The 26165-nt window shown below is 46.3% G+C and overlaps 3 protein-coding genes and 2 pseudogenes across 3 annotated transcripts in view; 1 reads left to right on the top strand and 4 right to left on the bottom strand.

Moving 5' to 3' along the window:
* The window catches only part of CFAP47 (cilia and flagella associated protein 47), a 505984-nt gene that overhangs the window by 431988 nt on the left and 47831 nt on the right, over nucleotides 1-26165 (bottom strand).
* LOC132418037 (melanoma-associated antigen B4-like) lies at nucleotides 2103-3149 on the bottom strand. Its single transcript, XM_060001945.2, has one exon. The coding sequence runs from the start codon at nucleotides 3147-3149 to the stop codon at nucleotides 2103-2105; it is 1047 nt and encodes a 348-aa protein (XP_059857928.1).
* LOC132417966 (ubiquitin-conjugating enzyme E2 D3 pseudogene) lies at nucleotides 12315-12686 on the top strand (annotated as a pseudogene).
* On the bottom strand, nucleotides 14704-19530 carry LOC132418687 (melanoma-associated antigen B4-like; annotated as a pseudogene).
* LOC132417962 (melanoma-associated antigen B3-like) lies at nucleotides 22271-23302 on the bottom strand. Its single transcript, XM_060001844.1, has one exon. The coding sequence runs from the start codon at nucleotides 23300-23302 to the stop codon at nucleotides 22271-22273; it is 1032 nt and encodes a 343-aa protein (XP_059857827.1).

The following is a 26165-nucleotide window of genomic DNA, read 5'->3' on the forward strand; positions in this document are numbered from 1 at the left end:
CGAAGCCCACAGACAATCCCCAAATGGTGTCTGATTCTCATGTTCACCTTCCTTCTTTAGGCCTGCTTTTAATATTTTGGCTACAAGTTCCTCTTTCTTATTGCCTGAGAGACGTCACGGAGCAGTGAGAGGAGAAATGGATTAAGAGACAGAAGGGCTGCCTCAGGCTGGGAGGAGTGGAACAGTATGGGCTCTGGAGGAATTCAGACCGGGCTGTACTCCCGGTTCTGTCACTTTACCAGTCCGGAGAATACTGCAAGTTCTTTGTCTGCCAAGTGGGTTTGATAAGCCTCATCTTATAGAACTGTCGGAACATATGTGATATATGTAAAGCACCTGGCACAGTGGCTGGCGATGTCTGGGTCTTTCATGCATGGCAGTTATTATGATGCTTATTTTCATACCAGAAGAGACTGGTCTTCTCTGTCCTAGAGATACCCTCATCTCTAGGAATTTTTCATTTTATCCAGGAGATGTCAGAGACTATGCGGGCCTCTAGGACAAAGAAAGCTGAATTAACCAAAGTGCTCCTTAGCAAGTAACCCTGAGTACATTTTTCCTAGCAGAGAATATGTTGTTTCATTTGTGGAGGCAGGGGTTCCACCAGGATGCAAATCAAACCTTATAGAATTTGTGTCAAGGACCAATAATTCCCCTGCCTCCCAAAACCCCCCCGATTTTCATGTGTTTCATCACCACCAAAGTCTGGGCCCATTTAGGAGTTCTGCCAGATTACACTCAAGACAAACAAATCTCATATATTAACGCATATATGTGGAATCTAGATAACTGGTACAGTTGAACCTCTTTGCAGGGCAGGAACAGAGACGCAGACATAGAGAACGGACATGTGGACACGGGGGAAGGGGGGGTGGCATGAACTGGGAGATTAGGATTGACCTATGTACACTACCATGTGTCAAATAGACAGCTAGTGGGAACCTGCTGTACAGCACAGGGAGCTCAGCTTGGTGCTCTGTGACCACCTAGATGGGTGGGGGGAAGTGCAGCAGGGAGGGGATATATGTATACGTGTAGATGATTCACTTCGTTGCACAGCAGAAATACAACATTGTAAAGCAATTATACTCCAATTAAAAAAACCCGATAACTAATTAATGGAGCGGGCTGGGGCTCCTCCAGCCCAGGGCACAGAGTGCCAGCACAGGGGCTTCTCAGCATCCCACCACAAAGAGACAATCTGCATAAAACACCTGGTTTGTTTGGGCACCGTGTTCACCTGCACCGGGGCAAAAGCACTGGACCCCTGCTCACCATTATCACAGCCTCATCTAGCCCACCATGCAGCCAACTTAAAATTACCTCCCAAGGAGGGATTTGCAAAATAACCTAAACCTCAAAGTGTTCTGGCTAAGAGAATTTATACTTCACTGCTCTCATCTGGACTCTCTCCCCACCATCCTCACTGAGTTTTTCCATCACACCACCTTCCTTATATAATAGCGGCTCTTATACTCTCAACATCTACAGGCAGGTGCAGGGTCTTTTTTATCTTAGCATCATCACTACCAGCACAGAACCTTCCAAAGAGCAGATGCTCAATTACAGATGGGAATCAATGAGGCACTGAGTGAGGAATGTAACTTATTACTATTTAATTTTGTCGGCATTCTTGAATAAGCTAAGGACATCTAGGTGTATATCTTTGAATTTTACAAAGAGAAAGACAAAGGTGAATAAGACAAACCAAAATTTGACTAAACTTTACTTTGCTTTTCATTTTAAAACCACAGCATTCTTTCACATTTCCAAGAAAATTCCTATTCCAATGCCATATTATCTCAGTCCAGAACCCCAGAAAGATGCAAGGAGTTTTCACATCGTACTACACAGTACCTAAACTCTTACGCTTAAACCTGATAAACAACAACAAATATGTGATCCATGTCATTTATAAACTTGGATTCTGAATCTAAAGAAACATTCTAGTGAAAGAAACAACATTTGAAAGATACTACTGTAAAACAGGAACACAAAGAAGATATATATTATGATCTTTCCAGCCCCAGCTTAGCCTCTCACTACTGAAAAGGTTGGCAGCGTTGGTCAAACACAAAGTGAAGAAGCTGCCTCAGACCTCACTAAGGGTGGGAGGAACTGCTAGACATGACCTTGGAAGGCGCACTGGCCTTGACACAAGTACCAGCCCTGGCTGCAGCTCTGGCTCGGGCTCGGGCTCGGGCTCTCTCTTCCTCATCTTTCAGAGCCTCCTCATAGAGATCTGGTAAGGCACTGGGGACGGTACCAGTCACCTTGGCCATAAACTCCAGGACTTTCATCTTGCTGGTTTCAGCGTGGGCTCTCCGGCCCCACAGGAGCTCATAGCACGGGAGATCGCTGTCGCACACCTGACGATACACCAGGTACTTTTCCTGCACCAGATCTTCTGTGATAAGCTTCCTGGGCTCCCCAAAGATTATGTGACACCTTCCAACATAAACACCCAAACCATTCAGGAATTCCCAGATCTCCTCCTCAGAGGCGCGGTCGCCATGCAAGAAGATCACACCGAGGACAAGCATCAGAAGCCCATTCTTCCGAAACCGCCCGCCACTGCTCTGACGCCCATCATCGCTGACATGTAGCTTGCTGACAAGGGCATAGGAATCACCACCCGGCTTGACTTCCTTCAACTCAAGACCAAAGACCAGCTGAACGCACTCAGCAGCTCTCCTGAGGATCTCAGGGAACTTCCTCTTGTACCTTTTGTTCACAAGCTTCAGCAAGTCTGCCTTTATAATGGGCTCTTCCACTGTATACTTCTCCAGCAGGAATTCTATCACCATTCCCACCTTCTTGATCAGAGGATCTCTCTGAAAGCTCTCACCGGAGGCTGAAGCCTGGGAGGAATTTTTCCTTGCCTCAACCCGGACCTTGGCACGCACATCAGATCCTGGGCCTGAAACCCCTGCAGCACGAGAGCTAGTGGCTGGGGCTCCCTGAGGCTCCTGGCGAGTGCCAGCAGCAGGGGAGCTCGGGGGAGTACCCCGAGAAGGAGAAGAGGGGCACGAGGGCGACTCTTCTCTCTGTGCTGCAGTGGCCTGAGCACCCCCGAGATTCTGGGTCTCCCTCCGGGCCTGGTGGCGCTTCTCACGGGCACGGAGCTTACTCTTCTGCCCCCGAGGCATGACTATGGGCAGGGACAGCAAGCGGGGGAGTGGGCAGGAGAGCAGGTGATGCTGGAACCTGGAGGAGGGAAGGTGAGAGGGTGTGAGCACCTTCAGCAGGGAGGTCCCACCCTGACTTGAAGAAGGCCGCTCTGCACGTTTCCTTGAGGGCACTGCTCTAGGAACCACTAGGCTCTTGTTCTTGGTCAGCCTGTCCCGAGAACCCAGTGTAAGAAGCGAGAGTGAGTGAGCCTCAGGCTACAGCCTGCCAGCCCTGCCTGTGGCTGACAGCGGTGACCACAGATCCTGGTAGGGTAGGCCCTCTCTGGGTTCCAAGGGTCCCTTTCGTTCACAAACAGGATTGTCCCATTGACTCTTGGTAGGGCCGGGACCTCTTTCCTGTGCTGCTCTAAAGGTGACACCTCAAAGCTCCCTGGGGCCCACGAGAAGGAACTGAGCCATGGACACTGTCGGGGTGCACAGCGCTGACAGTTGTGTGGGGCCTGCTCTGTCCTGAACTCGTTGGTCCTCAACCATTCAGCGTCCTCATCTTGTCGATACCAAGGGTCTGGGACCCCTCCTGCTGCCCCTGGTGCGGCACCTTCAGACGAAGGATCTCGTCTCCCTTAGAAATGATACAAAGAAATGAGGAGCCTCCGCCTGACAACCATGCTCTGGGCCTTCAAGGGCTGAGCAGAGGCCTGAGCAGGACTCTTTATTATGCCTTTGATTCGGTGGAAGGGGGGTGTGCTATCTTCAGTCGTCATTCACAGTCCCCACTGGGTCTCCTGGGAGGATCTGGGGGCTCCTTTCTCTCTTGACTTGAGGACATTTCCTCACAGTACGGCCCACAGCTCCCTGAGACTTAACAGTGGAAGTGAGGATGGCCTTACCTGGCCACAGCGCCCCTAGTCTCTAGAGGCTGAAAGCTGCAGCAGGCAGGCTGAGGCCCTATAACGTGTGGTCCTCCCTCACGGTCCCCATTTCTCACTCAGGGGAGGGTCTACGGTTCCTCCCTCTGCTGACCCATCACACCAAGATGCTGACTTCCCTGTGAGTTCCGAGTGGGGAACTGATGGGCACTTCTGCCTCACATCTGTGCCCGGGGGCGCCTCTAGGAACGACAATGGAGAGGGACTCTGCGCAGTCCCCGCTGGCACGGGGTGGACTTCCCCCCACAGTCCTCAGCATCTTCTCCGTGAGTCCCGGCAAATCCCGGAAATCCTCCCTCCGCTGATCTGAGTTCGCTTGCATTACATTAAGATTCTCACCTTCCTGAGATCCCCAAGATGAAAGAAAGGGTGAGCCACTGCCAGTCACCCCCATCCATGCCCTCCCTGGGTTGGTAGCAGGGGCTGGACTCCGCGGGACCCCACTGTTGCGGCATCGTTGGCCTCTTTCGCCCTCACTCAGACGGCATCTACGCTCCTCCCTCAGCCCACCTGAGTCTTCTGGCCTCAGATCAAGGCCCACATCTGCCTGGGTCCCTGGGGCCCGAAGTGAGGGGTGACACATCAGGCTACCTCTACCTGGGGTGTCCCAGGGCTGAGGGGGGTGGGAGTTTGTGGGCCCCCACTGCTTTAGGTGGGTGTGCATCTACATCATCCCTCAGTGTCCTCACCCTGACGCACAGCAGGACTTGGACATCCTCTGTGTCTTGACTTGACGTCTATCCCCTCACACTAAGGCCCCCAACTCCCCAAGACCCGCTAGAAAGAAAATTTTCTTGTCTCTCTAGCTACAACTGTGTGTGGACTTGCAATGCTGACAGGCAGGAAGAGATTCTGTGGCCCTCACTATTGTGGTGTAGGTGGTCCCCTCAATTCTCAGGGTCCTCTCCTTGGTTCCTGACATTACCTGGAAATCCTCCGGCTGCTCACCTGAGCCCATACTCCCATCAAGGAGGTTCCTCACCTCCCTGCCATGGTCCGGGAAAACGTGAGTGATATTCATCAGGTCACCATGCCTGAGTCTCCCTCCCAGGTCTGAGAGTAGGAATGAGATTCTATGTAGTTCACTTCTTTCTGGGTGGGGCTCCCGCATGTTCACTCGGTGTTACCACCTTGACTCTCGTTAGGAACCAAGCTTCTTCCCTATGTTGAATGAGGCCTCTCCCATTAGACCCAAACCCTGACGTCCCTGAGACCACCCTTGGAGGAACTGAGAGGGCAATTCAGCCTGAGAGCTCTAAACCTGGCTTCCCAGGGCGAAGGCAGAGGTGGCACTTTGTGGGGTCTCCTCTGTTCTGGGGGAGTCGGTTGTCTCATTCCTCACAGAGAATTTGTGCCTTGACATCGATCATGGCCTGGGACTCCTCTTCTTCTGCTGAACCGGGCAGCCAGCCCTTAAAGCAAGGCCCTCATCTCCCTCAGACCCCACAGGCAGAAGTTAGGGGGCACCTGAGCCTGCCAGCTCTGCCCTGGGCCTCCCGGGGCTAACGGCAGGGGCGGCATCAGATGCAGCTCTCTCCACTGTGTATGGAGCAGTCTCCATTTCCTCACTCAGGATCTTCACCTTGACTCTGCACCCTGCCTGGGACTTTGCCCTCTGCTGACGTGAGCCCATGACCGTCAGAAAAGGTCCTCATCTTCCTGGGACCTGAGCTTACAGTCAGAGTGAGCCTCATTCTGCCAAAGCTGATCTGGGGCTCGGCTACGCCTGGTAACAGCAAGGGTGGGACTCTCCGACCCCACTGTTCTGGAGTTGGTGGCTCCCTCAGTCCTCATTCAGGACTCTGGCGTCCAGTCCGGGTAGGGTTTGGGATTCCTCCCTCCACTGACCCGAATCTACATGCCTCAGACCGCAGCTCTCACCTCCTTGAATAGCTAGAAGAGAAGTCGGGGGCTCCACATCCCGGCTACCTTATCTGGGGACTCCCAGGTCTGAGAGCAGGGCTGCTGATTTGTGCAGTTCCCTGTTTTCACGAGAGGTCTGCTTACTAACACTGATGGTCCTACCTCTGCTTCTTTTAGGGCCAAGTCTCCTCCCTAAGCTTAATGGGGTTGCCTTATCTATCTATCCATCCATCCATCCACCCGTTGTTTTACATTTCACACCCATTACGCATTTACTTCGTAACTGGTAGTTTGTATCTCTTAACTGTCCTCACCTAATTTCTCTCTTCCCCCAACCACTTTTGCTCTCTGTATCTATAACTGTTTCTGTTCTGTTGTTTGTTCATTTGTTTTTTCAGTTTCCACGTGTAAGTGAAATCATACAGTATTTGTTTTTCTCTGTCTGACTTATTTCACTTAGCGTACAGAACACCCTCTTGGTCCACGCCCCCGCCCTTTCTTTTTGGCCGCACCATGTGGAACGTGGGATCTTAGTTCCCCTACCAGGGATCGAAGGTGCGCCCCCTGCAGTGGAAGCGAGGAGTCTTAACCACTGGACCGCCAGGGAAGTCCTGCCCCCTTTCCATAAAGGCCTTTCTCTACCCGAACGTTCCCTAGTCCCCAACCCCACTTCCCACCCCAGGCAGAAATGAGGGGTTCTCTCAGCCTGAATTACTCTAGAGCATCGCACGAGTGAAGGTGGGAGGGGGCCCCGTGCAGTCACGCCTTTCGGAAGGAGGAACCCTCGTCAGCTCTGAAGGTCCCACTTTTCACCTGCTGGGGACAAGACTACACCCTTTGCCTAAGAAGCCGCCCCCTCTAGACAAAGGCCCTCCACTCTCTGAGGCCCTCCAGACGGCAACTCCTCTGGCATATAGGTCAGATCAGGGTCTCACGCTGCTGATGGCAGGCAGGGGCGGGAGGCGGGGGGGTCACCTTTGTTATGGGGAGAGGGGGGAGGGAAGGTCCCTGCAGGCTACATTCAGGTTCTCACCGTGGCTCCGGACGAGTCCTGAAAACCCACACTCGGACAAACAAACGCCGCAGCTCCCGGTCGGGCTCCTCGCTTCCAAAGCGGAAATCCGGGGGAGCCGCATCCGGCGCTGCGTGGGGTATCCGAGGGCTGACGGTAGGGGCGGGACTCTGCGGGAACGCCCACTGTTCGGGGTTCAGCGGCCCCTGCCTCCTGCCGGTGCCGTCTATCAGAGCCCGGGACCCCTCCCTCTATGGTCCCGGGTCCTCCAGCCTCCGAACCAAGCCCTCACCTCCCCGAGGCCCTAGTGGAGGGAAGTCAGGGCGCTGCTCCGACCATCTCTGCCTGACAAGACGGGCGCCACCCTGTGAGCCTCCCTCCTTGGGGGAGAGACCCCCTCATTAGCACTGAGGGTCCTCACCTTGACTCTGGTTATGGCCAAGACGTCCCCCTCTGCAGAACTGGAGTCTGATCCTGCTAGATGAGGCCCTTCCCTCCCTGAGATCACTCGGGTGGAATGAGGGGATGACTCAGCAGTAGCTCTTCTGGGTCTCCCAGGGCTAAGAACTGTACAGAATTCTATTTGGCCCCCTCTGCTTTTGGGGGTCCCCTCATAACACTCAGCATCGTCACATGAATTCTTGTTAGGGCTCAGGTCTCTATCTCTCTCTCTGCAAAACTGAGGCCAACCCCATTAGACAGAGACCCTCACCTCACTGAGACTTTACAGGCTGAAATCAACCTGACATCTATGGCCAGAGCTTCCCGGGGATGACAGCATCAGAGATTTTTCCGGGGCCTCCTTTTATGCTGTGCGTGCTACCCTTAGTCCACATTCAGATCCTCACCTTGACACATGATCAATCCTGTAACTCCACTCTCTGCTTTCCTGAAGCTGCTTGTCTTACATCAAGGTCCTACTCTCCTAAGAATTCCAAGTTGAAAGTCAGGGTGATCCTCATATGACCATAGTCCATTGGGGCCTCCAAGAACAGGCAGCAGGGATGCAACTCTATAGGACCTCACTGTTCTGGCTGGGTCCTTCCATGATTCCTCACTCAACATGCTCACTACATCTAACAAAGCCTGGCACTCCTCCTTCTACAGAACTGAGGTCACTCTCCTTAGTCTTTGGATAACTCCTATATTCAGGGGTGATCGTCTCCTCGGTCCTCATTCATGGGGGTTCTTATATCAGCTTCTGTCTCTTGATTAAAGGCTTTCTGGGAAACGCATATTCCTACAAACATTTGACCAGTTACCCTATTGCAAATCTTGGGAGAAAATGGGTCTCTGTCCCGAAAGTGATGTAAGATTAGGAAAATACAGCACAAATTAAGGACCACAGGACAGATGTTACGCTGTCAGAGAAAAAAAGCTGATATATTCCTTCTCTTCACCAGCCAGACTTAGGGTAGTTCTAAAATATTTACTTTCTACATAGAAGGATAGAGCCAGATAATCTTGTAAGCCCCTGATCATTTGAGGGTATCTGATTTTGCACATGCAGATGATCATATTGTTACTGAGCATTATCTCTTTCTCTCCTTTATTCATATCTCTTGTTTATTTCCGTATTCGTACTGCTGTGGGTATGTATTCCAATCCAGTGTTTTGGTCACAGAGTCCTTCTTTTCATCACTCAAGATACATTTTGAAGTGGTAGAAGACAGTGAATTAACTGACTCATGATCAGCCTCAGGCTGGGAGGAGTGGAATGGCGCGAGCTCTGGACAAATTCAGACCAGAGGTCCAGTCCCAGCCATGTGACCTATTAGCTGTGTGAACTCAGGTCCATCACCAAGCTCTGTGAGCCTCAGGTGAAGTGGCTTTGTTAAGCCCTATTTTGCAGGGCTAGTGGCATGCAGGTAATGTATGTAAAACACCTGGCACAGCGCCTGGACCACATTGAGACTTTACACAATGTCTGTTTTTACCATGATTATGATTATTTTGGCTGCAGACGATACCACCCACCCTGAAGGAATTTTTAAATCCAGGAGATATCAGAGAATATGTGGCATTCTAGGACATGGAACACCAAATCAGTCCAAAATGCTGTTTACAAAGAATCTTTAATTTCCCCAATAAATCAAATATGAAAATTATATTTTCCTTCCAACTGAATGAAATTCAAATATTCTAGAATATGCTTCCAAGACTAACTCTTTCTTCCTTCCAAGCTGCCCTTTCATCTAAACTAAACAACCCCTATCGTCATTAATTTTACCGTCACCAAAAATCTACACCTCTCGTAGACTTTGCGGAATTACAACCAAAAAAAAAAAAAAAAAAAAACTGAATGCGAATGCCCTTTTAATAGGATGGGCTCTGACTCCTTGTCCCCCAGCAAAGAGTATCAGCCCACTGGCTTCTGAGTTTCCAGTTTCAGACTACTGTCACCTTTATTTCAAAGACACTCCTTGGAGATGATGTGCATAAAACACCTAGGTTGTGCATTGTGTTCACCTGCACTGGGACAGGAGCACGGGGCACGTTCCATCCCTGCCCTGGGTGGAGATTTCTCTCTGGTTTACTCATGATTTCAAAGTAACTGTTAAGGGCAGTTTTCCATTCCAGGCTTAAGTCTCTCAACTCTGAGACCCACCATCTGAGGGTCTGGCCCCTGTTCAGTGTTTCCACAGCCTCACTGGCTGGCTCACCATACGGCCTAACTTAAAATTATCTCCCACTGCAGGACTTTTATATTGTCCTAAAGTCTCAAAGTGCCTTGCATCAGGACGTTTACACTAGACTCCTCATGAGGAACCCCTCAACCCCCACTTCTTACCCCTTATTTTTATTGGGCCTTTAGATCTTCGTTCACCAGCTGCTTTCTATGAATGCTGCTCTTAGACTCTAGAATTCTACAGGCAGGGGTTGGGTCTATGTTTCTTAGCATCCCCAGTACCATCCAAAAGCCTTCTGAAGAGCAGACGCTAAATTGATATTTGAACAATTAAAGATCAGGGCTTCCCTGGTGGCACAGTGGTTAAGAATCCGCCTGCCAATGCAGGGGACACGGGTTCGAGCCCTGGTCCGGGAAGATCCCACATACCGCGGAGCAACTAAGCCCGTGTGCCACAGCTACTGAGCCTGCGCTCTAGAGCCCGCGAGCCACAACTGCTGAAGCCCACGTGCCACAACTACTGAAGCCCACGTGCCTAAGGCCCGTGCTCTGCAACAAGAGAAGCCACCGCAGTGAGAAGCCCACGCACCGCAATGAAGAGTAGACCCACTCGCCGCAACTAAAGAAAGCCCTTGCAGCAACCAAGACCCAACGCAGCTAAAAATTAATAAATCAAAAAAATAAAAATAAAAAAAAAGAGCACATGTGCAAGAAGGCAAAATACTGTGATTTCACTTCTCCCACATTCTTAAATAAGCAAATCCAGGTATATATACTTCCATTTTACAAAGAAAGACTACAAGGAATAAACAAACAAGAAGTGAATACCTCTTCAGTTTTTTTTTCTGTATCTCATGATCACACAGACTTTACTGTGGAATAATTTCCTTTTTCACAAAAAATCCATATTCCAATGTTCCGAATGATAAGAAATGATTCAAGGATTTCCAGTTTGTGTTACATAATACCAAAATTCTTATTTTTCAACCTGATAAGCTGCACTAAATGTGTGAGTCATATCATTAATAAACTTAGACTCTGAAGCTAAACACATCTTTAATTGAAAGGAACAACATTTAAAAATAGAAAAAAGAAAAATCTCCGATTTGTGCATATTGTCTAGGAACACAAATATATTATATGTTGTGTTCCCATGAGCCACACCTTGGCCCTCCACTAGTTGGGAGACTGATTGCTTTCTTTAAATACAATGTGAAGTATCCGCTCAGACTTCACTAGGGACCGGAGGAGCTTTGGGACATGCCCTGGAACACCCACTGGCCAGCGTAGCAGTATGAGCCCTGGCTGCAGCTCTGGCTCAGGCTCTCTCTTCCTCATCTCTCAAAGCCTCTTCATACCAGGATGGGAAGGCACTGGGCTTGGTATCACTGACATTAGCCCCAAACTCACACATTCTTTTATATATCTATATCCATAACTATCCTGGAAGCACCCCATATTAGTTTACAAAGATCATGCTCATTCTTTTTCATAGCTACACACTATAGTACTCCACTCTGTGAATATACCATGTTTTTATCAATTAATATATTCACGGACATTGCAGTATTTTCACATTGTTGTGGATGTGTCTTCGGGGTTAATTTCTGAAAAATTGGAGTTACTGGCTCAAATGTAAATGCATATTTCCTTTTGTTGTATCGCCAAATTCTGTTTATGTTCTAATCTCATTCTTTGACGTGTAGCTGTCCAGCTACACGTCAAAGAATGAGATTAGAACATTCTCTAACATTACATACAAAAATATACTCAAAACCAATTGAAGACCTAAATATACGAGTGGAAAACATAATGCTCCTAGAAGATAACATGGGTGGAACACTCTTTGACATAAATCATAGCAATATTTTTTTGGATCTGTCTCCTAAAGCAAAGGAAATAAAAGCAGAAACAAACAAATGGAATATAATTAAAGTTAAAAGCTTTTGCACAGCAAAGGAAACCATTGACAAAATGAAAAGACAACCTGTGGAATGGGAGAAAATATTTGAAAATGATATGATCAATAAGGAGTTAACATCCAAAATATATAAACAGCTCATATAACTCAACAGTTAAAAAAGAAAAACCAAATAACCCAATCGAAAAAATGGGCAGAAGATGTAAACAGACATTTTTCCAAAGAAGACATACAGATGGCCAACAGGCAAATGAAAAGACGGTCAACATCATTAATCATCAGATAAATGCAAATTAAAACTACCATGAGGTATTATTACCTCACACCTATCAGAATGGCCATCATCAAAAAGAACAGAAATAACAAATGCTGGCAAGCACGTGGAGATCTGTACACTGTTGGTGGGAATGTAAATAGGTGTAGCCACTGTGGAAAACAGTATGGAGGTTCCTCCAGAAACTAAAAATAGAGCTACCATATGACCCAGCAATTCCACTCCTGGGTATGTATCCAAAAGAAACAAACGAACAAACAAAAAACAACAACCCCACCCCCTCACTAAGTTGGATGGTCTCCTTCAGGTTCTCGATGGTTCTCTGAGCCTGAGGGTTTCCACCGCTCATCTACCCTTCCCCCCAGCTTCGTCTACATGCCTCTGACCCCACCCTCCCAGTCCAACCTCTCTGTTTAGTAAGAAGGTGCCTGTGTCTGGCAGAGCCAGGATAGGATAAAGAGACAGTCCTTCCCAGCCGCCCAGATAATCAAGAGTTTTGACCGGATCTTTGAGCACACACCAGGACTGTGAGGGGCCAGAGGAAAAGCACAGACTATGGTGCTGAAAGGGATTAATAAGGAACTTAGTGATTTGGCCCGTGACCCTCCAGCACGCTGCTCTGCAGGTCCAGCTGGGGATAATATGTTTCATTGGCAAGCCACAATTATGGAAGCTAATGAAAACCCATATCAAGGTGGTGTATTCCTTTTGACAATTCATTTTCCTACAGACTACCCCTTCAAACTACCTAAGGTTGCATTTGCAACAAGAATTTATCATTCAGACATTAACACTAATGGCAGCATTTGTCTCAATATTCTAAGATCACAGTGGTCTCCTCCTTTAATTGTTTCTAACGTTCTTTCATCCATTTGTTCACTGCTATATGATCCAAACCCAGATGACCCCCCCCCCCCAGTGCCATAGACTGCATGAATCTATAAAACAGAGAGAGAGAAGTACAAAAGAATTTCTCAGGAACGGACTCAGAAGTATGCCAGGTATGCTACCTTAAAGTCAGAATAACCTGCATTATAGCCAGAATAAACTTTAAATTACTGTTAAAAAAGGAAAAAAACACTAATTCGAAAAGATGCACGCACCCCAATGTTCATAGCAACATTACTGACAATTGCCAAGATGTATATACCACATCTTCTTCATACACACACACACGTGCACACACACACACACACACACACAATGGAATACTAGTCAGCCACAAAAAAAGAACGAACTTTTGCCATTCTGCAACAACATGGATGGAGTTGGAGGGTATTATGCTAAGTGAAATAAGTGAGATAGAGGAAGAAAAAGACTGTATAATACCACTTATATGAAGGATGTCAAAAATAAAGCAAACTAGGGAAATATGAAAGACTCACAGATATAGAGAACAAACTAGTGGTTACCAGTGGGAAGAGGGAAGGGGGAGGGGCAGGGGAAGGATAGGGGATTAAGAGATACAAAATACTATGTATAAAATAAATAAGCGGGCTTCTCTGGTGGCGCAGTGGTTCAGAGTCCGCCTGCCGATGCAGGGGACACAGGTTCGTGCCCCGGTCTGGGAAGATCCCACAGCCGCAGAGCGGCTGGGCCCGTGAGCCATGGCCACTGAGCCTGCGCGTCCAGAGCCTGTGCTCCACAACGGGAGAGGCCACAACAGTGAGAGGCTGGCGTACCGCAAAAAAATAAAATTAAAATAAAAAAATAATAAATAAGCTACAAGGATATATTGTACAACAAAGGGTATATAGCCAATATTTTATAATAACTGTAAATGGAATATAATCTTTAAAAATTGTGAATCACTCTGTTGTATACATGAAACTTATGAAATATTGTACATCAACTATACCTCAATTAAAAAAGATCTACTCTCTTAACAACTTTCAAATATACAATACAGTATTATTAACTATAGTCACCATGCTGCACATTACATCCCCAGGACTTCTTTATTTTGTAAATGGTTTGTACCGTTTGGCCATTTACACCCATTTCATCCATCCTCCACCCCACACCTGTGGCAACCACCAATCTGTTCTCTGGGTGTTTTTTTTTTTTTTAATTTCCACATATAAGTGAGATCATATAGTATTTGTCTTTGTCCCTCTGTGTTATTGCAAATGGGAGGATTTCCTTTTTTTTTAAATGGCTGAATAATATCCGAGGGAGAGTGAGAGTATGACTGTGTGTGTGAGTGTGTGTGTATCACATTTTCTTTATCCATTAATGAACACTTACGTTGTTTTCATGTCTTGGTTATGGTAAATAAATGAATATGGGGGGGTTGTGCAGATATCTTTTCAAAAAAGTTGTTGTTTTCTTTTCCTTCAGATAAATTTCCAGGAGTGGAATTGCTGGATCACACGGTAGTTCTATTTTCAATTTTTTCATGAACCTCTATACTGTTTTCCATAGTGGCTGCATCAATTTACAGTCCCATAAAATCATATTTTCTTGAATAATTTAAGCACATCCTAAATGCAAAAGGTATATATCTTTTCCTAACTTTAAAAGGTGTATATCTTTTAAATTTTGGAAAAGAAAGACTGAATGGAGTACGCCAAACCCATAAGTGAACAACTTTAATTTGTTTTCTCTATCTTCTTATCCTATTTTACTGTGGAGTTCTTTCACATTACCAAGGATATCCCTATTCCAATTCCATGCAGTCTTGTTCTGGATCACATAGATGATTTAAAAATTTTCAATTTGTATTTCAAAAAACAAAATTCTTACTTCTAAATCTGATAAAGAGCAATAAGTGTGTGCCCATGTCATTCATAAGCTTATGTTCTGAATCTAAATAAACTTTCTTTTGAAAAGAAAATCACTTGAAAATTACCAAAAAAAATAAGCCAACAGGAATTTATGCATATCAGGAACACTGGTTAACAGGCTTTTCCAACCACAAAGTGACGAATCGGCCTCTACCTCACTAGGGGTGACAGGAGCGACTGGATGTGGCCCTGGAATGTGCACTGGCTGTGGCAGTAGTGCCAGCCCTGGCTGCAGCCCTGGCTCGGGCTCTCTCTCCCTCATCTCTCAAAGCCTCTTCATACCAGGATGGGAAGGCAGTGGGGACCCTATCATCGACCTTGGCCAAAAACTCCAGGACTTTCATTTTGCTGCTTTCAGCTTGGGCTCTTGATCGCTGTCACGCATCTGATGATACACTAGGTATTTTCCTGCACCAAATCTTCTGTGATAAGCTTCCTGGGCTCCACCAAGATGAAGTGCCTCTTTCCATCAAAAACACCCAAAACATTCAGGAATTCCCAGATCTCCTCCTCAGAGGCGCGGTCGCCATGCAAGAAGATCACACCGAGGACGGGTATCAGGGGCCCATTCTTCCGAAACCGCCCGCCACTGCTCCGACGGCCATCATCGGTGAGATCTAGCTTGCTGACAAGGGCATAGGAATCACCACCCGGCTTGACTTCCTTCAAGTCAAGGCCGCAGACCAGTTCCATGTGCTCAGTGGCTCTCCTTAGGATCTCAGGGAATTGTTCCCTGTACATTTTGTTGACAACCTTCAGCATGTCTACCTTCATGATGGGTTCTTTTATATTTCTGCAGTAGGAATTGCATCAACATCCCTGCCTTCATGGCTAGAAGGTCCTTCTGTAAGCTCTCAGTGGAGGCTGAGGCTTTAGAGCGACGTGCACTTTCTCATCTTGGCTCTTGACATCTTTTTCGGACATTGTGCATGAAATAGCTGAGAAGTAACGATGGTGGATGTGGATCTCTGAGGCTCCTAGGAATGCCAGCCACCGGGGAGTCCAAGGAAACATCCCCAAAACAGGAGAGGAAGAGAAGGGGGACTCTTCCCTGCTCAGTGGTTTGAGCACCCTGGAGATCCTGGGTCTCACCCCGGGCATGCTGGCATTTCTCACGAGCACTGAGTTTACTCTTGTGACCCTAGGGAATGATGAGTGTGATCAGGAACAGCAGGCGGGAGTGTGGGTGATGCCCGCACTCGGAGGAGGGAGGAGGAGGGGGAATGAGATGATGTGAGGACCTTCAGCAGGGACATTCCACGTAAGCTTTAACCAAGTCCATCTCTGCAGGTTTCCTTGAGGGCACTGCCCTAGGACTCTGCAGGGCTCTTGTTCTCCTGGTCAACCTGTCCCTGAGAACCCAGTGGAGAAACGGTGAGCCTTAGGCTGCAGCCTGCCTGCCCTGTGTTTTACTGACTAGGGTGACAGCATGGTTGATAGTGGGTCCACTTGTGTTTTTCAGTGTAGGGGGTCTTCTATGTTTAGCTTCAGGATTATCATGACAGCTCTTGGCAAGGCCTGGAAACTCCCCTCTCTGTTACTCTAAAGGTGACACCCCAAAGCTCTCCAGGACCCACAAGAAGGAAGTGAGAGGGGCACCTCAGCCCACCACTCTTATCAGGGGGAACCCAGTAGTTAAAGCTCTGTGGGTACCTCTCTGTCCTGAGCTTGTTAGATCCTAAGTCATCATTTGGAGTCCTCACTTGGATACCGCACAGGGTCATGGACTCTTCCTTTTGCTGACTGGGGGCTGGACCTTCAGACCAAGGATCTCACCTCCTTCCAGAACTCATAAAAAATGCGATGGGGATCCATGAAAGAAATAATTGATAAGCTAGATTTCATTCCCTTAAACTTCTAATCTGCAAAAATACACCATCAAGAGAACAAGAAGATGAGCTACAGTCTCAGAGGAAATATTTGCAAAAGACAGATCTGATGAAGGCTTTTATCCAAAATATACAAAGAACTCTTAAAATTCAATAAGAAGGAAACTAACAACCCGATTAAAAAAATGGACAAAAGATATGAACAGATACCTCACTAAGGAAGATATACAGATGGCAAACAAGCATATGAAAAGATGCTCACCATCATGTACCATTAGGGAACTGCAAATTAAAATTACAACCAGAAACCACTACGTGCCAAAATCCAGAGGACTGACAGCACCAAATGCTGGTGAGGATGGGATTCAACAAGAACGCTTTCATTGTTGGTGGTGATGCAAATGGTATAGCCACTTTGGAAGCCAGTTTGCAAGCTTCTCAGTAAACTAAACATATTCTATACTGTTGGTGGGAATGTAAATTGGTCCAGCCACTATGGGAAACAGTATGGAGGCTCCTCAAAAAATCAAAAATAGGGCTTCCCTGGTGGTGCAGTGGTTGAGAGTCCGCCTGCCGATGCGGGGGACGTGGCTTCGTGCCCGGGTCCAGGAGGATCCCATGTGCCGCGGAGCGGCTAGGCCCGTGAGCCATGGCCGCTGAGCCTGCGCATCCGGAGCCTGTGCTCCGCAGCGGGAGAGGCCGCAGCAGTGAGAGGCCCGCATACCGCAAAAAAAAAAAAAAAAAAAAAAATCAAAAATAACATATGATATTATCGGCAATCCCACTACTATCCAAAGGAATTGAAATCAGGACCTTGAAGAGATATCTGCATTCCCATGTTCATTGCAGCATTATTCCTAATAGCCAAGCTATGGAAGCAACCTAAATGTCCACCGATGGATGAATGGATAAAGTATAAAGTATACATACAATGGAATATCATTCAGCTTTAAAAAGAAGCTAAAACTTCTCCAGCTATGACAGCGTGAATAAATCTAGAGAACATTATGTTCCAGTGAAATAAGCCAGACACAGAAGGACAAATACTACATGATGTCATTTATATGAGGAATCTAAAATAGTCAAAGTCAGAGAAGCAGAGAGTAGAGTGGTGGTTGCCAGGGGCTATGGAGATGGGGAAAATGAGAAGGTTTTAATCAAAAGTTACAAAGTTTCAGTTATGCAAGGTAAATCCTAGGGATCTACTATACAGCATAGAGTTTACAGTTAAGAATACTATACACACCTGCCATTGTACACTTTCTAACAGGTTAAATCTTATGGTAAGTGTTCTTATCACACACACAAAATAAAAAGGGTGGGAGGAAACATTTGGAGGTCATAGATATGTTTATGGCATAAACTGTGGTGACTGATAGTTTCACAAGTGGATACTTATCTCCGAACTCATCAATTTGTATACATTAAATACGTACGGTTTTTGTATGTCCATCCTACCTCAATAAATTGTTTTTTTTTAAAAAAAAACAACTAAACATACCCTTACCATACAATCTAGTAATCATGCTCCTTGGTATTTACCAAAATGAGTTGGAAACTTACATCCACACAAAAACCTGCACACCGATGTTTATAGCAGCTTTACTCATAACTGCCAAAACTTAAAAGCAACAAAGGTGTCCTTCAGCAGGTAAATGGATAAATAATGGAATACTGTTCAGTGCTAGAAATAAATATCAAACCATGAAAAGACATGGAGGAACCTTAGATGTGTACTACTAAGTGAAAGAAACTAATCTTAAAAGGCTACATGCTGCGTGATTCCAACTACATGACATCCTGGAAAAAGGCAAAACTATAGAAAAAGCAAAAAGACCAGTGGTTGCCAGGGGTTGGGGGCAGGGAGGGATGAATAGAGCACAGAGAATTTTTAGGGTAGTGAAATTACTCTGTATGACACTATAATGGTAGATACAAGTCATCATACGTTCGTCGGAACCCACACAGTGTACACCACCAAGAATGAAGCCTAATGTAACTCTGGACTTTGTGTGCTAATGATGTGTCAATGTAGCTTCATAGATCGTAGCAAACGGCCCACTCTGATGGGGGATGTTGATAGTGGGGGAGGTGTGAGCTGTGTCGGGGAAGAGGGTACATGGGAACTCCTTGTACTTTCTGCTCTATTTTGTTGTGAACCTAAAACTGCTTTAAAAAAAAATAAAGTGAACTAAAAAAAAAACTGATGGGGGGTGGTGGTTGTTGCTCAGCCTCACACCCTTCCCTGGGGATTTAAGTCTTGAGTGCAGGTGCAGGGCCAGTTTTCCCCTCTATGCAAGAGTGGGTGGGCCTCTCAGTCCTCACTCAGTTTCCTTGATTTGACTCCTGGCAGGGCCTGAGGCTCCCCTCTTTCTCGACCTGAGGACATTTCTTCAGAGAAAGGCTCTTATTTCCCTGAGATCCAATAGGAGGAGGTGAGGGTGGCCTTACTTGGCCACACCTGCCATGCCATGAGTGACAACTGTATCAGGCAGGTTGAGACCATATGATGGTGATCCCACTCAGGGTTCTAACTCAGTACCCTAAATCTGACTCACGTGAAGGCCTAAGATTCCCCCCTCTGCTGCCCTGGGACCTCCCCCTCAAACCAAGTTCCGCACTTTTCTGTGATCCCCGAGAAGGATATGAGGCCGTCTCTTCCTGACATTTACACCAGGATCTGTCACGGCAACAGGGAGGATTCTGTGAGGTCTCCGCTGATATGGGTTTGGTGGGCCCTGAACTCTTCAGGGTGCTCACCTTCCTCCTGGCGCACCTTGGAAATCCTATCTCTACTGACCTGAGTTGGCCAACCTCAGGCCAAAGTCTTCACTTTCTCAACCTCTTACGTGGAAATCAGGTTCAGCCACATCTTGACAAGGCTGTCTGGGGACTCTGAGGGCTGACGGCAGGGTCAGGAGTCCATGGGACACACTGTTCGGGGGTGGCGGGTGTGCTTCCTTCATTCCTCATTCAGGGTCCTTACCACCACATGTGGCAGAGACTGGGACTCCTCCCTCTACTGACCTGAGCTCATCCTCCTAGGTAGGACTCACAAGTCCCTGAGAACTCTGAAGAGTAAGTGAGGGCATGCTCAGGCTGACAACTTTGCCTGGCATGTTGCTCTCCCCAGGCCACCCGTAAGGGGCCCTTCATCGTGGCTCCTGTTTCTTGATTAAAGGCTTCCTGGGAAAGGGCCCATCCCTGCAAACTCTTGACTGGTTTCCCTATTGCAAACCCTTCAGAGACTGGGTCTCCGTCCCAGGAGTGATGTGAAGTAGGGAAGTTGTAACACAAGGCAGGATGGATGTGCTGTCAAAGAAAAAAAATACATTGGTTTTTCCCTTCTCTTTACCAGCAAGACTTAGCCTTTTATGTAACTTCTCTTTGAATAGATTTAACTTCCAAATGCGAAGGGCTGTCCAGCATGATTTTCTGAGCCCCAGATCTTTTGAGGTTATCTGACTTTGGATATATAGATGATCATACTGTCACTAAATATCTTCCTCTGCTTTCTTCACCCTTTTCAACTATTTTGAGACGATTATTGCTGTGCTTATGTATTCCCATCCAGTGTTTTGGGCACAGAGTCCTCCTTTTTATCACCTGAGATATATTTTGTAGTGAGTGAGAAGTAAGGTGAATTAAGGAACACAAAGTTGGCCTCGGGCTGGGAGGAATGGAAAAGTGTGGGCGTCAGACTTAGTTAGGCCAGGAGTCTAGTTCCAACACTGTCACTTAACAGCTGTGTGAAATTGAACACATTACCAAACTCTGTGAGCCTCGGTCTTTTCATCTGTGAAATGGCTTTGAGAAGCTCTGCCTTGGGGACTGATAGAATTTATATAATGCCTGTGAAGTGCCTGGCCCATTGCCTGGCCAGTACTGAGACTTTCAAGGATGCCAGTTCTTACTATGGTTAATTTGTCCCCTGGAGTTTCAACCCACTACACTGAGATTTAACTTTCAATCCAGGAGATGCCAGAGAATAAGCAGGGCTCTAGGGCAAAGAAACCCCTATCAGGCAAAATCCTGCTTAGCAAGGAAAACTAGTATTTCCCTGTTAGAGTATGTCATTCAAGGTCAACATGAGGTAGACTTCCTCAGTAGATGCAACACGAAGCTCTAAAATGTTTCACGGACCTAAAACTTACCTCCCCCTCAGTTGCCCTTCTTTATAAACCACTCCCACTTTCATTCATTTAACCACCCACGAATATCTATTCCTTGCCTAGAGTTTGCCAAATTACAATCAAGATAACTTAATTTGAATGATTTTTTTCGTGGAGTGGGCTCTGGTTCCCCCAACTAGGGCAAAGAGTGCCAGACCAGTGGCTTCTGGGCACCCCCACCCCTCAGGGGAGTACCACCCTTATTTCTCAGAAACTCCCTGGAGACATGACAGCGTGAATAAAACATCTAATTTGCATAGTGTTCACCTGCACTGGGACAAGAGCACAGGACACATTCTATTCCTGCCTCAGGTGATTTCTCTCTGATTTACCCACAACCCCAAAGTAAAAGGAGACCTCGAAGATATTGCAGGTTTGGTTCCAGACCCCCAAAATAAAGTGAATAGCACAATAAAGTGAGTCACAAGGATTTTTTGGTTTCCCAGTGCTCTTACAAAATTTATGTTTACACTATACTGCAGTCTATTAAGCGTGCAATAGTATTATGTCAAGGAACAATGTACATACCTTAATTAAAAAATACATTTTTGCTAAAAAATGCTAACCATCATCTGAGCCTTCAGCGAGTCCATCTTTTTGCTGGTGGAAGGTGTGAAATATTGTGAGAATTACCAAAATGTGACACAGAGACATGAAGTGAGAATACGTTGTTGGAAAAATGGCACTGAAAGACTTGCTGGAAGCAAGGTTGACACAAACCTTCAATTTGTTAAAGAAAGAAAAGAAAAAGCACTATCTGTGAAATACAATAAAGCAAAGCACAACAAAATGAAGTGTGCCTGTAACTGCTACGGGCAGTTTCCCATTCCAGGCTTTGTCTTTCAACTGTACGGCCCACCATCTGAGGATCTGGCCCCTGCTCAAAATTATCAGTCTCATCTAGCCCACCACGCACCTAACTTATAATTACCTCCCACTGAAGGACCTACATTTTTCCCAAGGCCCACCACTGCCTTGCATCAGGGAATTTACATTCGACTGCTATCATGTGAAACCACCCCTTCTCCTTTCTTATCCTGCCTTTTCATTTGACCTTTTGGTCTTAGAGTATACATCACCATTTTCTTTATATGATAGCTGCTTCTCGGCTCTATAATTTTATGGTCAGTGGCTAGGTCTCCTTCTTCTCAGCTCTCACAGTACTAGCAAGGAGCCTTCTAAGAGCAGATACTCAATTCATGTTTGGGGAATAAACGAGCCTGTGAGCATGAGGTCTAATTTATTATGATTTAATTCTACATTTTTGAATGAGCCAAGCACATACTGTTATTTCTAATTTTATAAAACAGAGTAAAAGGAATTAGTAAACCAAATATTGACCATCTTACTTTTTCTATACTATACTACATACACTATACTATACTATACTTAACTTTTTCACATTTTCAAGGAATTGCATATTGCAATGCCATGTTATCTTCCACCAAATTACTAAATAGGATGGAAGTTTTCCCAATATGTTTTACAAAACAGCAAAACTCTTATTCTTAAACCTGATAAACAACAGTAAGTATGACTGATGTAATTCATAAACTTACATTCTAACGCTAAATAAAATTTCATTTAGGAGTAACGTTTGAAAAACAGCAAAAAACAAAGACGTATTTCCAAATTCCCCATACAGAACAGGAACACGAAGGTATTATACAGTGTTCCCTCTGTCACACCCAGCCCTACACTACTTGAAATATTGAATGCTCTCTTCAGCCACAAAGTGCAGAATTTGCCTCAGATTCTGTGTGGGAGGAGCTGGACAGAACACTGGAACATCCACTGGCTTGGGCTCTCTCTTCCTCATCTTTCAAAGCCTCTTCATACCAAGACTGGAAGGCACTGGGGACGGTGTGATTGACCTTGGCCAGGAACTCCAGGACTTTCATCTTGCTGGTTTCGGCATGTGCTCTCGGGCCCCACAGGAACTCGTAGCGCGCTGGATCACTGTTGGCCACTTGCCGGTATTCCAAATACTTCAGCTTCACCCAATCTTGGGTGATAAGCTTCTTGGGCTCCCCAAATATGAAGTGCCTCTTCCCAGCATAGACTCTCATCTTATTCAGGAATTCCCAGATATTCTCCTCTGTGGCGCAGTTGCCCTTCATGAGGATCACAGCCAGAATGTACATCAGGAGACCGGTCTTGGGTAACCCGCTGCCACGGCTCATGGTCCCATCGTTGGGGAGAGCCATTTTGCTGACAAAGGTATAAGTATGCTTGGTACGGTCGACCTCCTTTAAGTCAACACCAAATAGCATCTCCATGCTGAAGGAAGCTCTTCTGAGGATCTCAGGGAATCGATTTTGGTACTTCTTAGCGATAAACTTCAGCATATGTGCTTTCCTAACAGGCTTTTTCATTTTATACATGTGCACCAGGAACTGCACCAACACACTCGCTGTCCTCCTTAGAGGGCCTTTTCGAGACCGCACGGCGGAGACGGGGGCCTGAGAGGAATTGTGCTTTTTCTTCATTTGGCCTTTGGCTCCTTTGTTTGATCTTGCGGGAGAAACACCTGCAGGATTAGTGGTGGTGGCTAGGGCCCTCTGAGGACTCTTGCGAGTGCTACGTGACTTAGCACCCGGCTTTCTCCGAGTAGTAACCCCAAGAGAAGGACATGAAGACGAGGCGGCTTCCTCCTCAGCTGCAGTGGCCTGAGCACCCGTCAGACCCTGGGTCCCACTTTGGGCCTGGCAGCGTCTCTCACGGGTGCGGAGCTTACTCTTCCGCCCCCGAGGCATGGTGACTGTGGTCAGGGACAAAAGGCAGGAGCGCAGGTAGGACAGCGGGGTGATCTGGCAGAGATGCGAGAGGATGAGAGGGAGTGAGTGCCTACAGCAGGGAGGTACCACCCTGCCTTTAAGAGGGCCGCTCTTCAGGTTTCCATGTGGGCCCTGCTCTACGAACACACAGGACTCCTGTTCTGATCACCCTGTCCTATCCTCTAAGAACCCTGTGGAAATAATTAAAGTGAGCCTCAGGCTGCAGCCTGCCAGCCCTGCCTGGTGCTTATTGGGGCTGAGAGCAGCAGTGGGCAATTATCTAGTCCTTGTGGAGCCCCCTCTACTCTGGAGCATTGGGGTCCCCTCAGTTCATATGCAGGACCATCATATCAACTTTGGGCAGGGCCTGGGCCCCCTCCTCCGTGCTGCTCTAAATTTATACCTCAGACCCAGATCCTCATCTTCCTGGGATACCTTAAGAAGAAGTGAAGGGGCACCTCAGCCTAGCACCCCTGCCAGGGAGCACCCACAGCTGACAGCTCTATGGGACTCTGTCCTGGGCTCCTTGGGGTCCTCAGTCCTCATTCAGGGTCCTTGCCTTGGCTCTCACCAATCTGATACCATCAGAAATAAAGGAGGGGAAACCCGGGAGCTGTGGAAACAAAGAAGAGAAAGGGAAATCTCTCCCAGCAGCCTCAGGAACAGCAGATTAAATCTCCACAATCAACTTGATGTACCCCGCATCTGTGGAATACCTGAATAGACAACAAATCATCCCAAACTGAGGAGCCGTGCGGATGAAAGGCTCTTGGTGCTGCGGCCAGGAGTCAGTGCTGTGCCTCTGAGGTGGGAGAGCCAACTTCAGGACACTGGTCAACAAGAGAACTCCAGGTTCCACATAATATCAAACAGGGAAAATCTCCCAGAGATCTCCATCTCAACAACAGCACCCAGCTTCACTCAACGACCAGCAAGCTACAGTGCTGGACACCCTATGCCAAACAACTAGCAAAAAAGGTACACAAGCCCACCCACTGGCAGAGAGGCTGCCTAAAATCATAATAAGGCCAAAGACACCCCAAAACACACCACCAGACGTGGACCTGCCCACCAGAAAGACAAGCTCCAGCCTCATCCACCATAACAGAGGCACTAGTCTCCTCCATCAGGAAGGCTACACAACCCAATGAACCAACCTTAGCCACTGGGGACAGACATCAAAAACAACAGGAACTACGAACCTGCAGCCTGCAAAAAGGAGACCCCAAACACAGCAAGATAAGCAAAATGAGAAGACAGAAAAACACACGGCAGATGAAGGAGCAAGATAAAAATGCACCAGACCGAACAAGTGAAGAGGAAATAGGCAGTCTACCTGAAAAAGAATTCACAATAATGATACTAAGGATGATCCAAAATCTTGGAAATAGAATGGACAAAATGCAAGAAACATTTAACAAGGACCTAGAAGAACTAAAGATGAAACAAACAATGATGAACAACACAATAAATGAAATGAAAAAGACTCTAGATGGGATCAATAGCAGAATAACTGAGGCAGAAGAACGGATAAGTGACCTGGAAGATAAAATAGTGGAAATAACTACTGCAGAGCAGAATGAAGAAAAAAGAAAGAAAAGAACTGAGGACACTCTCAGAGACCTCTCAGACAACATTAAATGCACCAACATTCGAATTATAGGGGTTCCAGAAGAAGAAGAGAAAAAGAAAGGGACTGAGAAAATATTTGAAGAGATTATAGTTGAAAACTTCCCTAATATGGGAAAGGAAATAGTTAATCAAGTCCAGGAAGCACAGAGAGTCCCATACAGGATAAATCCAAGGAGAAATACGCCAAGACACATATTAATCAAACTGTCAAAAATTAAATACAAAGAAAGCATATTAAAAGCAGCAAGGGAAAAACAACAAATAATACACAAGGTAATCCCCATAAGGTTAACAGCTGATCTCTCAGCAGAAACTCTGTAAGCCAGAAGGGAGTGGCAGTACATACTGAAAGTGATGAAGGAGAAAAACCTGCAACCAAGATTACTCTACCCAGCAAGGATCTCATTCAGATTAGATGGAGAAATTAAAACTTTTACAGACACGCAAAAGCTGAGAGAGTTCAGCACCACCAAACCAGCTTTACATAAATGCTAAAGAAACTTCTCTAGGCAAGAAACACAAGAGAAGGAAAAGACCTACAATAATGAGCCCAAAACAATTCAGAAAATGGGAATAAAAACATACATATCGATAATTACCTTAAATGTAAATGGACTAAGTGCTCCCACCAAAAGACACTTATTGGCTAAATGGATACAAAAACAAGAACCATATATATGCTGTCTACAAGAGACCCACTTCAGACCTAGAGACACATACAGACTGAAAGTAAGGGGATGGAAAAAGATATTCCATGCAAATGGAAACCAAAAGAAAGCTGGAGTAGCAATTCTCATATCAGACAAAATAGACTTTAAAATAAAGACTATTAGAAGAGACAAAGAAGGACACTACATAATGATCAAGGGATCGATCTAAGAAGAAGATGTAACAATTGTAAATATTTATGCACCCAACATAAGAGCACCTCAATACATAAGGCAAATACTAACAGCCTTAAAAGAGGAAATTGACAGTAACACATTCATAGTAGGGGACTTAAACACCCCACTTTCACCCATGGACAGATCATCCAAAATGAAAATAAATAAGGAAACACAAGCTTTAAATGATACATTAAACAAGATGGACTTAATTGATATTAATAGGACACTCCATCCAAAAACAACAGAATACACATTTTTCTCAAATGCTCATGGAACATTCTCCAGGATAGATCATATCCTGGGTCACAAACCAAGCCTTGATA

The sequence above is a fragment of the Delphinus delphis genome, chromosome X (assembly GCF_949987515.2).
Source record: "Delphinus delphis chromosome X, mDelDel1.2, whole genome shotgun sequence".
In the NCBI taxonomy this organism is placed as follows: Eukaryota; Metazoa; Chordata; class Mammalia; order Artiodactyla; family Delphinidae; genus Delphinus; species Delphinus delphis.

Bases quoted from the DNA above. Each gene is read 5' to 3' on its own strand.
- LOC132418037 (XM_060001945.2), bottom strand. From the start codon at position 3,149: ATGCCTCGGGGGCAGAAGAGTAAGCTCCGTGCCCGTGAGAAGCGCCAC.
- LOC132417962 (XM_060001844.1), bottom strand. From the start codon at position 23,302: ATGCCTCGGGGGCGGAAGAGTAAGCTCCGCACCCGTGAGAGACGCTGC.